This window comes from Myxocyprinus asiaticus, chromosome 18 (assembly GCF_019703515.2).
Source record: "Myxocyprinus asiaticus isolate MX2 ecotype Aquarium Trade chromosome 18, UBuf_Myxa_2, whole genome shotgun sequence".
NCBI lineage: Eukaryota > Metazoa > Chordata > Actinopteri > Cypriniformes > Catostomidae > Myxocyprinus > Myxocyprinus asiaticus.
In genome coordinates, this window is record NC_059361.1 from 28,379,411 (window position 1) to 28,392,701 (window position 13,291).

The window sequence follows — 13,291 nt, forward strand, 5'->3', positions numbered from 1 at the left end:
GCCAGGTTTCTGTGAAGCACAAGTCATTTTGAAAAAGTCCATTTTGACATTTTGAAAAGTCCTTGTTTGTGCGGGTGAGGAGATGTAGTTCATCCGTTTTGTTAGGAAGAGAGCGGAGATTTGCTAGATGAATACTCGGCAGTGCTGTTCGAAAGCCGCGCCGACGGAGCTTGACCAGCACGCCTGCTCGTCTCCCTCGCCTGCATCTCATAGCGCGTTTAAACAACACAGCCGCGCCTCCAACTAAAATGTCCAGCAAAATATTTGAATATTCAAAAACCAGGAAAAGGTTGTCTGGTATGTGCTGCCGAATGTTCAGCAGTTCATCCCTGGTAAAACTGACTGGAAAAATATTACTAAACGCAGGAAGACCTGAAGAGCTACACATTTTATATATAGATATAGATATAGATATATATCATACAAGATGTTGCTGCGGATGGCCACCTCGGTGTGTAGCTCTTCAGGTCTTCCTGCGTTTAGTAATATTTTTCTGTTCTCAGCAAAATCTGTACATTATTCCAAACTTTTGGCCGCCAGTGTATATATATATATATATATACACTGGCGGCCAAAAGTTTGGAATAATGTACAGATTTTGCTCTTATGGTAAGAAATTGGTACTTTTATTCACCAAAGTGGCATTCAACTGATCACAATGTATAGTCAGGACATTAATAAGATGAAAAATTACTATTACAATTTGAATTTATTAAACTACTTCAAAGAGTTCTCATCAAAAATCCTCCACGTGCAGCAATGACAGCTTTGCAGATCCTTGGCATTCTAGCTGTCAGTTTGTCCAGATACTCAGGTTACATTTCACCCCATGCTTCCTGTAGCACTTGCCATAGATGTGGCTGTATTGTCGGGCACTTCTCACACACCTTACAGTCTAGCTGATCCCATAAAAGCTCAATGGGTTTAAGATCCATAACACTCTTTTCCAATTATCTGTTGTCCAATGTCTGTGTTTCTTTGCCCAATCTAACCTTTTCTTTTTGTTTTTCTGTTTCAAAAGTGGCTTTTTCTTTGCAATTCTTCCCATAAGGCCTGCACCCCTGAGTCTTCTCTTTACTGTTGTACATGAAACTGGTGTTGAGCGGGTAGAATTCAATGAAGCTGTCAGCTGAGGACATGTGAGGCATCTATTTCTCAAACTAGAGACTCTGATGTACTTATCCTCTTGTTTAGTTGTACATCTGGGCCTTCCACATCTCTTTCTGTCCTTGTTAGAGCTAGTTGTCCTTTGTCTTTGAAGACTGTAGTGTACACCTTTGAATGAAATCTTCAGTTTTTTGGCAATTTCAAGCATTGTATAGCCTTCATACCTCAAAACAATGACTGACTGATGAGTTTCTAGAGAAAGCTGTTTCTTTTTTGCCATTTTTGACCTAATATTGACCTTAAGTCATGCCAGTCTATTGCATACTGTGGCAACTTAAAAACAAACACAAAGACAATGTTAAGCTTCATTTAACGACATTTAGCTTTCGGCAGTGTTTGATATAATGGCAAGTGATTTTCTAGTACCTAATTAGCAATTTAGCATAATTACTCAAGGATAAGGTGTTGGAGTGATGGCAGCTGGAAATGGTGCGTGTCTAGATTTGATCAAAAATGACTTTTTTCAAATAATGATGGTGCTGTTTTTTACATCAGTAATGTCCTGACTATACTTTGTGATCAGTTGAATGCCACTTTGGTGAATTAAAGTACCAATTTCCTTTCGAAACAGCGAAGTCTGTACATTATTCCAAACTTTTGGCCGCCAGTGTGTATATATACAGTACTGTGCAAAAATTTAGGCAGTTGTGAAAAATGTTGCATAGTGAGGAAGTCTTCAAAAATAATGACATAAATTGTTTTCATTTATCACTTAATGTCAAACAAAGTCCAGTAAACATAAAAAAAAAAGCTAAATCGGTATTCGGTGTGACCACCTTTGCCTTTAAAACAGCACCAATTCCCCTAGGTACACCTGGACACATAAATAACCTTCTTAAGACATCTGCTTTTGTGAAACATCTTATGTGCCTAAAACTTTATATATATACACAGGTGCATCTCAATAAATTAGAATGTCGTGGAAAAGTTCATTTATTTCAGTAATTCAACTCAAATTGTGAAACTCGTGTATTAAATAAATTCAATGCACACAGACTGAAGTAGTTTAAGTCTTTGGTTCTTTTAATTGTGATGATTTTGGCTCACATTTAACAAAAACCCACCAATTCACTATCTCAAAAAATTAGAATGCATCATAAGACCAATAAAAAAAAACATTTTTAGTGAATTGTTGGCCTTCTGGAAAGTATGTTCATTTACTGTATATGTACTCAATACTTGGTAGGGGCTCCTTTTGCTTTAATTACTGCCTCAATTCGGCGTGGCATGGAGGTGATCAGTTTGTGGTACTGCTGAGGTGGTATGGAAGCCCAGGTTTCTTTGACAGTGGCCTTCAGCTCATCTGAATTTTTTGGTCTCTTGTTTCTCATTTTCCTCTTGACAATACCCCATAGATTCTCTGTGGGGTTCAGGTCTGGTGAGTTTGCTGGCCAGTCAAGCACACCAACACCATGGTCATTTAACCAACTTTTGGTGCTTTTGGCAGTGTGGGCAGGTGCCAAATCCTGCTGGAAAATGAAATCAGCATCTTTAAAAAGCTGGTCAGCAGAAGGAAGCATGAAGTGCTCCAAAACTTCTTGGTAAACGGGTGCAGTGACTTTGGTTTTCAAAAAACACAATGGACCAACACCAGCAGATGACATTGCACCCCAAATCATCACAGACTGTGGAAACTTAACACTGGACTTCAAGCAACTTGGGCTATGAGCTTCTCCACCCTTCCTCCAGACTCTAGGACCTTATGAAATACAAAACTTGCTCTCATCTGAAAAGAGGACTTTGGACCACTGGGCAGCAGTCCAGTTCTTCTTCTCCTTAGCCCAGGTAAGACGCCTCTAACGTTGTCTGTGGTTCAGGAGTGGCTTAACAAGGGGAATACGACAACTGTACCCAAATTCCTTGACACGTCTGTGTGTGGTGGCTCTTGATGCCTTGACCCCGGCCTCAGTCCATTCCTTGTGAAGTTCACCCAAATTCTTGAATTGATTTTGCTTGACAATCCTCATAAGGCTGCGGTTCTCTCGGTTGGTTGTGCATCTTTTTCTTCCACACTTTTTCCTTCCACTCAACTTTCTGTTAACATGCTTGGATACAGCACTCTGTGAACAGCCAGCTTCTTTGGCAATGAATGTTTGTGGCTTACCCTCCTTGTGAAGGGTGTCAATGATTGTCTTCTGGACAACTGTCAGATCAGCAGTTTTCCCCATGATTGTGTAGCCTAGTGGACCAAACTGAGAAACCATTTTGAAGACTCAGGGAACCTTTGCAGGTGTTTTGAGTTGATTAGCTGATTGGCATGTCACCATATTCTAATTTTTTGAGATAGTGAATTGGTGGGTTTTTGTTAAATGTGAGCCAAAATCATCACAATTAAAAGAATCAAAGACTTAAACTACTTCAGTCTGTGTGCATTGAATTTATTTAATACACGAGTTTCACAATTTGAGTTGAATTACTGAAATAAATGAACTTTTCCACGACATTCTAATTTATTGAGATGCACCTGTATATATATATATATATATATATATATATATATATATATACACATATTTCTGAAAAATGAAATAGGCTTTAATATTGGATTGCTCTAAAACCAAATATTATGATCAAAGAAAAAGAAAAATAACCTACAAGCAAAGAGTATTTACTTCAGTTGCACATTATTTACATAGAAATTAATGATTAGTTGAACTCAATATAAAGGGCAGCAAAGTAAACATATATGTATCAAGTTAAATGCTTTTTACAGTCTTGTTAATTGCCATTTTTTAGTCTTTGTGGTCTCTCTCTCTCTCTCTCTCTCTCTCTCTCTCTCAGTTCTTAGGGTGAGTCTGGATCTTGTTCCATTTGAAGAATGATGTTGTTGCTTTTTCTGTTGTTGTTGTCTTTGCTGGCCTGTTCTGGCACACAATGCCTCTTACTTATGTGCCTCCACATCTCGGTTTCAGTGATCTGTTTTGGTCTCATTCTGGTCCACGATGGAAACTGTTGACCTCTTTTGCTAAAGAAGAGCATGGAGGAGATACCAGTCAGTGAAGTTTATGCTGCTGCATGTTACAACTGTCTTTGCTTATGATAGTTGATTAAAAAACTTACATTTTGAGATACCAAGCAGCACCTGCTGCTGCCACCAAGAGTAGTAGCATAACAGAAAGGATAACAAGTGCTTTGGAGACTTCTAAAATATAAAATAATTTGAAAAGAGCTTGATAAACTTAAAGGAATAGTTCTGAAAATTCTGCAATTGATTTACTCACCATCATGTTGTTCCAAACCTAAATGACTTTCTTTTCGTAGAGCACAAAAGGTGACATTTTTAAGAATATCCTGTTTGTTCCCCATGCAAAGCTACAGTATGTCTCCAGAAGACTTGGAATATAATTCATAAGTTGTGTGGATCACTTATGACACCTGAATGTTTTTTTGTGTACTTTTGGAGCTTCACAGTCACTGTTCTCATTTACTTCAAATATATGGAAGAGTGGCCCATGATATTCCTAAAAAAAAAAAATCACCTTTCATATACCATGCAAGAACAAAAGTAAAATAGATTTGGAACAATCTGAGGGTGAGTAAATAGTTACAGAATTTGTATTTTTTTGGTGAACTAATTCTTTCATATGTAAAGTGCTAAAATAATTTTTTAATGTTTTAAAAAAAAAACTAACCTCTAATGGAAGTGTTAGGTGTAGCCATCTGTGACGAGGTCGAGATTGTGGTCAAGGTACTGAGAGATGAGAGAGACTGAGGGCTTGGTGTTGCCTGGAAACTGTCACTGATGCTAGAAAGACCGATTGGGGTTATTGTTGTAGAGGAAGTGTTGACAACAAAGGAAAAAGATTGGGTGGATGTGTAGTGGTGAAGAGATCTGGCTGGAGAAGAGGTTGGCTGTATGGATGATGGACGTGTTGTTTTAGTAGAAGAATAGTTGTTTGATGGTGTTCTTCCCCCTTCTGTTGTAGGTTCGGGTGTTCGGGTGTTCGTGGTTTCAAACTGTGCATCAGGACCTGAGGTATAATGTCAAAAACATATAGCATATTTCATTTGAATGTTTGTTTAATGATTTTTAAAAACATTACTTTCATATTTTGTGAACATAAAAACAGTCTAATCATTGTATGATTTTTCTATCAAATCATATTAAACTTCACAGTTCCCTATCTCAAGAAATTATTATTATAACAATTGTTTTTAAGAACATAATAATCAGTATTACCTTCTGGCTTAAAGCAGTAAACGTCAAACATTTTGCTGATCTCAGCTGTCCAGACAGTAACACCTAAGCTGTTTTTACCACATTTTGGGCTTTTCTCAGTTCGAGGAATAACTGCAATTTGCTCTTCAACCCAACCAAACCTACAGGAAAGTATTATATTTAATTCTTAGAAGAGACAGAACCTAAAGGGGTTAAAATATATGAGACTATATGAACATCTAACCATCAAAAAGTTTCAAAGTTGAACTTCTAGAATCTGAAGATCCCTTGTGCATGTAATAAACATCATGTTGCGACTATACTGTATATTATAACAATATTAAGTAACATCCAAAATTGTCTGTATATGCTCTCCAGAAAAGGTTAAAGGAATATTCTGGGTTCAATACAAGTTAAGCTCAGTCGACAGCATTTGTGGCATAAAGTTCATTACCACAATAAATAATTTCGACTTGTCCCTCCTTTTCTTTAAAAAAGCAAAATGGAGGTTACAGTGAGGCACTTACAATCAGGGGTGCTTTAAGTTACCTCTGGGCCTGTGGACTTGCTGGTCCACTAAGGCCCCCTTCAAGTTGTTGGGGGGGGGGCATGAGAGTTGTAGGCTGGGCCCCATGGGAGTTGTAGGCCCTTGGGCTTCAGCCCGTATAAGGCTGTGCGTTAATGCGCCCCTGCTTATAATGGACGTGAATGGGGCCAATTTTTGGAAGGATTAAACGCAGAAATGTGAAGCTTAAAATTTTATAAAAACGTATAAAATTAATTCTTCCGTTAAAACTCATGTATTATTTAAGCTGTAAAGGTGTTTAAATCATTGTTTTAGGGTTTGTTGACATTTCATCATCATGGCAATGAAGATGTAAAATTGGCTACTTTACACACACACACACACACACACAAAAAAGTTTAGTAAGCAAATTTATCACACTAAAATCACATTGACATGCATAGTTTATGTGTTGTGGCTATACTTTTGAAACAATGAGTATTTTAACATTTACAGATTGGCTCAATTCACTCCCATTGTAAGTGCTTCACTGGAACCCAGATTTTTGCTTTTTTTTTTTTTTTTTAAAGAAAAGGAGGGACAAGACTTTTTTTTCTTTTTTCTTGTAGTAATCAGTATTATGCCACAAATGATGTCGACTGAGCTTAACTTGTATTGAACCCAGAATATTCCTTTAATTTTTCATTAATGCACCATTGACAGAGTTGACCTTTTTGTTTTTTACCTTTTTAACCAAATACTGTATTTTGATATATTTTGATGTTTCATTTTGATATATTTCAAAGAGGAAATGCAACAAATAAGGATAAATCTAGAACAGGATTCATTACTTTCACACTGGAATTTCCTGAGACGCAACTGGCTGTCAAAAACATATTGAGCTACACAAAAGTTACACATAAGTATTTTCTCAGGCACTTATTGAGTCTAAATAGATGCACAACTTACATAATTTCAGTTGTACACCCAAATGTCAATAGTCATATCACACTGTTCATGTGTTGTACATGCTATAGTTTACTTCCATGTTGTTTCTTCGTCAAATAGAAATGTCAAATGTAAATCAAGTCCATCACTGTAACAACAGTACCACCTTGAGTAAGAAATAGCATGTATAATATGTGTGTACACGCATATGGGATCCTGATTAATCACCATTGTTGCACAGAAAAATCAAGGCGATATAGCATTTATTTGTATGAATATAGTACTCATTCCTCTTGTAATAAACAAAGAAATGCATACTGTGAAGTTCTATAGATATGAATTAGTCAAAAAAAAAAAAAGAAAATATGTTATGGAGGTGCAAAAAAATAGAAATAAAAAAACGGACACTCTACATACCTAGGGTCTCTAATTACTCTATACAATTTTGGTCCATAAACCATTATAAAAAAAATGGAGTTGCAATTTTATTTTATTTTTTTACACCATTTATAAGAGAGAGATTGAGGAATACTAAAGAGGTGTGGGCACATCTCCAAAAAATTAATAAGGTACAGGGGAGGAATACGGTCCCGCTCATTAAAAAAATCTGAGGTATGCATTTATGGGTTAAAGAGGTTCACAAATTATCCTTGTAGATCCTCCACAAGTTGTAATATTCAGGAATTTTAAAATGTTAATTTTCCAATCTTTTGTTTTTAGAATGTAGTTTTAATATTTTTCTTTATTTTCTGATAAGTTAATCTATATCATTTTAAGATGTTGATACAATGCTAAAGGAAGTAGCTATAAATGTAAACTAGGCAGTTTAGAGTGTGCAAAAACAAACCTATATCTGTAATAAATTAAGCCTACAATATTTTTATTTTGTCTGGTATTGTAATTTGAAATGACATACATAGCCAGTTTTTAAAATGTCCTCAACAGCATGAGATTACATTCTATGTAATGTTTTAAAAGTAAATTTCCACATAGACCAGATCAATATTTCAGTATGTTAAATTCTTTACCTGCATGTCTGTAAACCATTTTTATTTGCTGTCTCCACTTCAGCCTTTGCAGCAATCCTCATGTTAATAGCCTTACATGCCTCTGTGGCTGCGGTGGCATTAAAACTGTACTGTGTGGTCTTGGTTTGGACTAAGAACACACCAGAGACTCCACCATTTGTAGGAACTAAAAAATAACCCATAAATATGCATTTACTACAATTGTGCAGATTAACAAACAATCGATAACAAGTACATATAAGTAAATGGACAGAAAATAGAAAGCAAGAGACTTACCTTGGATTTGACTTATGTCCAGGCAGAGTGTGCAATTAAATAAGAAAAACAGAGAACACAAAGCTAACCAAACTCTGGCCATCACTGCACTTAGCATGGCACCAAAACTGCCCAGAACACACTCAATATGGTGATTCTGCAGAAAGCATGACAGTTTTGCACTCTCTTCACTATCTTACAAAAAAAGGGTCTCCTGGAAATAGGAAACAGGAGATTGAGGATGATCTGTAAGAAGACCTTCACAGAGAGGGCATTTGCAGCTAGAGCAGAGGAAAAATGTATTTCCTGTGGTTGTACATCAGCTATGTCCAATACCTTTAAAACCATTCAATAAATCATGCACATTTAGACAGTCAGGCCAGGTCAGACAAATATTTAACTTCCATGCAGCTGTATCAGGACCTATGGAGCCCCTTCCCTGCTGAAAAGGCATGCTTAGACCTGTATGATTTTACAAGCTAGTTTTAGTTATTATAGTATTTCTGATGAATCTGGTTGATGAATCTGTTTTGGTGCCAAATGGGCACACTGGTCCCCATGCTGGGGACCAGCAGCCGCAAACCACAACATCTGCTAGTGACCAGCTATATAGTTTTTTTCAGCTGGGTTAATATGAATACAGTATTATTGGACACAGTTTCACTAAATATTATGTTTATTTTTAAGCAAAATTAATTGTGGTGTTGACTTGACACATTGTTGATGTCCTTGAGGTTTTGTTGTCCAAATGAAAATATTTCCTCTCAATTTGCATGTGGATAATTGAAAATTTTACTAGCCTAATGTGTAGCATCAGTGACATTAGCAGAAAACAGCCAAGGTAGACTTGCGTCCTTTTGCAGGCCATTCTTTCCAGTGATTCTGAAGGCTAAATAAACAGAATGGCTTGTTGCAACAAAGCAACCAGCTAATTGGCAGTATGTTAGTCCATAGTGATGACCTGACATGTTTATAGACAACTCCTCTGAATGAACCCACAGGGAAAATTACAGGAAGTTTTTCCAAGCATCCTGTGCTGTTTTGCAGATTCACACATTTTATTGTCTCATCTCTAAAATTCCTGACTGAGAACATAAAAACACCATATTTCCCCGAATCTACTGAGAGCACAGGAAATACACCATGACAAAATGTTTCTACTGGGATTTGCATCACAAATCTGGTGTTACAGAGTCCTGTTGCCAGTAACAACTGCCGTTCAAGTTTTTCTAAGATAACAAAATAAACAAAGCTAACTGGGCCAGTGGAACTTGTCTTATTTGTGATGCTTGGTGGTGCTTTAATAATACATCTACAATGAAGAGGTTAGAGTTTCCTTGCCTGCTGTTTGAAGTAAAGAGATCAATCAAATACCACACTAGTAAAGGATCTGGTTGGTATTGTGATAGTCTGCACTCTGCAATATTCCCCACAATGGTTGGGACACAATAAAGGACCATTCTGATAGATAGTCAAATCTAATTAAGTACTCTTATTCTTCGATGGATTCAATGGTATGCATTTAATTTTTTTCACCATTTTCGAAGTGTTTTGCTATGGATAGTGTTTGATGAATTGCCTTATGTTTGGTATACAGTATGCTTGGTAAATTAAGGATAACTGACTAATATATTGCACCAAGGATAACCAAGTGACATCATTACCAATATGCCATTAACCCTAACCAGCTCACTTCAGGAAGCTGAGAGACACTAGGGTGCAGTTAGTCATGGATGGGGTGAGCTGTTTCGACCCTTGCACAGGCATAGAGTTTTTGATCCCTGTGAGCTGGTATAACATTTCCTCATAAATAACTAATACAGTAACCTGGGCTGCATGTTAGTAAGTCTCCTTAGATCTGAGGATGTTCACAACCGTACAGGGACTCTGGATTTGTAGGAGCAAGGACATCACATAGAGATCATTTCAACACAGGTCAAAATCTTGAGTTAGAATCTGGTTTCGGCATCCACTTGAAACTATGACTCTGAGGGCCACTTCTCATGGAGAACTCCAGACTCTCACTTCATTGAAGACCTCTGCTTCAGACAGCGGCATGTTTAAGTCCCTTTCTCACAGCAACAATGACATGGGCAGCCGGTTTGCGAGCATAGAGGAGTTTAAAGCAGTTTCAAAGCCCATGCACCCACCTCGAAGACCTGTATGTGCAGTCCGACCCGTCAGTGCTCTGAGCGCTAGCAGCTCATTCCTTCAGATTAACCACCTGGAGGAGACATTCTTTTGAGAAATTCTATAATTATCAAGGTCTGTTGGGTTAAAGTCATTTAATCATTATCTTTGCTTTGCGTGGGGCTAGCCCGTCATTTTGGAGAACGTCATGCGCATGTGCAACAAGCTTTCAATGATAGCATCAGGGGCACGTTTGCCTTTACCCCATAGCCAATCAAAAGCTTTGATTATAAGTATGTCAAGTTGACATGGTCCTCGGAAATTACTGCTCTTGAGTGCAGACCTGCAAAGTGAACTTGATTGGGAAGTTCTAAAAGCTAGTTTTTGCTAATGTGTTGCTGGTTGGATTAGTTAGCACACCACTCATTTCAGCGAAGTGTATGCCATTGCTTTGATGGGTTTGTATTAGATTACAATAACTGCAAAATATTGAGAGTCTTCTTTTTGATTAATTTTGTAATGCTGTTCATGCGAGTTAGTGAGATACTGTAATATGCACAGCCTATGACTATTTGGTTTTATCTGGTTTGCTTTCACAGTCACTTGAGCTTTTTGACTGCTGAGTTGATATTATTAGGGATGTTTTTGCGTGGCACCATGTTGAGTTAAATGACTGTTTATGCCCCACCAGAAATTAAGAGCATGAGACGCCACTGCTGGTCAGTTTTTGAAGGCAGCATAGATACAGCCTTCGCTGACTTTGATATCCCAAAATCCCAAGTAGGTATAGCTGCAGGCCAGAGATCTCCAAATGGGGGTGGAATCTCCAAAAGAGGGTGGGACTACTCCAAAAGGGGGTTGCACCAACTCCAAAAGGGGGCGTCACTTCCACAGGGTTAGGGAAATGTTTAGGTTAGGGGCTCCCTATAATAAATGTATATATTTTTATATATATAAATTTGTAAACATTTAGCCTTAGGCAAGCACCATGGTAGGGCTTGCAATCACATATTTGAGGTTATCCTCCCCTTATCACTTGTTCAAATTTATTTGACATGAACCCTTTATTTATTTTATTCATATAACCCTGTATACCTTCACAAGTTCAGTGCACTGTTCATGCTTTATATTGAGGATTACAAATTTGACAAGCTAACAAATAAACATTCTGAACAGAATACATATCTGCTGTGTTTCCCACCCTTTTTTTATTTTGTTTTGTTTACTGTTTTTCAGATTGCAGGATAATGGTGTTGTTGTTTTTTATTCATTGTCAACTTAACAACTGAATTTTATCCTGTACATACTGTCTCTCACTGTCACTGAACGACCATATCTGTGTCATTCAGGAATGTGAAGACCTGAAAAAGCTGCATCTCAGTCAGCACAGGGCAACACAATGTTCCAGGGCATCTGAGGATGCTGATAGAGCTCAGGCAGAGGCAGACAAGAGCAGGGCACTAGCAGAGGCTTGCATGCTGGATAGCAGGCAAGAGAGAGATCTTGCAGTATCTGATAAAACACAGCTTGGTGAGGAGCTACAACAGCTGAAGAAAGAGGTAGTATACACACAGTATTTCAAAGTTCTGCAACATATGGTGCCAATGAATTAATTTGCATGTTGTTGTCCATAGCACAATGATGTCAAGCTGCTTTTATCCCAGACTGAAAATAATTACTTTGAGACCAAGATCAAACTGGACAGAGTGTCAGGAGAAAAGCAGGCTCTTTTGGAGTAGAACAGAGTGCTGGAAGATGAGAGGAATGCATTACGGCACAAACTGAAGGAGCTGACTGAGGAGAATGTGAAAATAATGGAAAAGTAAGCTCAATCATTTAGTAATGTTATTTGTCTTTGGCAATTGAAGCAATGTGAATGGATCCTTGCATGCAACTTTAATGTGAACTGAATCGGTAAAATAATTCATTTATATGTTGGGCCATTATAGTGCAATGAATAGTAAATGATAAGAATATAGTCTGGTTCATGATGCTGTCTGTCATTGTCATCCGCCCGGTCTGTAGAGAAGTGAACTCCAGACGCAGAGCTCTGATTGCTGAAGTGCAGAGTGAGAGAGCCAATAAAGCCCAGCAGGAAGCTGAGCAGGAAAGACATCTAGCTGAGAGGGAGAGGCAAGATCGCACCAGGGAGTGCCTCAACTGGAGAGAAAAACACCAGGCTCTTGCAGAAATTATCAGTGCCCAGGAAGAGCTGAAGTCTCAGAGGCAGACCAAAGGAGTAAGTCCTCTTGACTGGTTGTAATGTAACTGGAAAGAAATTCAAGATGGTGTTAATGACCAAAAATTCTGGATTGATGCCACCTACTTTAATAAGCCTCATACCAGCATATCTCACTTTAGTGTCAAGTTAATATTAAGAGCTACTTCCTGTGTATGACCGAGAGTGACAAGAGGGTTAAGATTCTCAAAAATCAAGATGGCATACCAAGGAACTTTACAGTAATGATTTTTTTTCCTATCTTCTTTTATGAACATTAGTTATATTACTAAATAAAAGTGTTTACCAGCGTGCTCATAATATGCACTTAACAGAAAGGAGATCCAGTGTACATCACACCTGATCCCAGCAGTGAGGACTCTGAGAGGAGTTCAGGAAGGTATGTCTTACGTACCAATACTTGACTCTGATTGTTATAGAGCGCAATAGTTCTCGCCCACTTTTTCAGCCATCCTGGTTCCAGAAGTACTTTTCGCATTAATTTCTTCCATAGAGATTTTATAAAATCATTTATAAGAGTTCTTTAAGCCATGAACCAAACCAACCAGCTCTGAGGTGAATCACACCTCTACAATCTTTGATAAAAAAAAATAAAAAAAGGTACAAGACTGTGTACTTAAAAGTCTTAAATTGGGGGAATGAACTACAATCTCATGAAGCATTGAGAATGATGTTATCGAATTAAAAATAAAATATATATGGGGGCCTGGGTAGCTCAGCAAGTAAAGAGACTGACTACCACACCTGGAGTCGCAAGTTCGAATCCAGGGTGTGCTGAGTGACTCCAGTCAGGCTTCTTAAGCAACCAATTGGCCCGGTTGCTAGGGTGGGTAGAGTCATGTTGGGTTAACCTCCTCGCT

At 37.9% G+C, this 13,291-nt stretch overlaps 1 protein-coding gene across 1 annotated transcript; it reads right to left on the bottom strand.

The window, feature by feature from the left end:
- Nucleotides 1-3,759: 3,759 nt before the first annotated feature.
- LOC127456403 (lymphatic vessel endothelial hyaluronic acid receptor 1-like) lies at nucleotides 3,760-8,286 on the bottom strand. Its single transcript, XM_051724875.1, has 6 exons — nucleotides 8,084-8,286; nucleotides 7,808-7,973; nucleotides 5,348-5,487; nucleotides 4,800-5,138; nucleotides 4,228-4,309; nucleotides 3,760-4,132 (listed from the first exon to the last, which is right to left on the bottom strand). The coding sequence occupies exons 1-6, from the start codon at nucleotides 8,178-8,180 to the stop codon at nucleotides 3,952-3,954; spliced, it is 1,005 nt and encodes a 334-aa protein (XP_051580835.1). The 5' UTR covers nucleotides 8,181-8,286; the 3' UTR covers nucleotides 3,760-3,951.
- Between the last annotated feature and the right edge of the window lie 5,005 nt (nucleotides 8,287-13,291).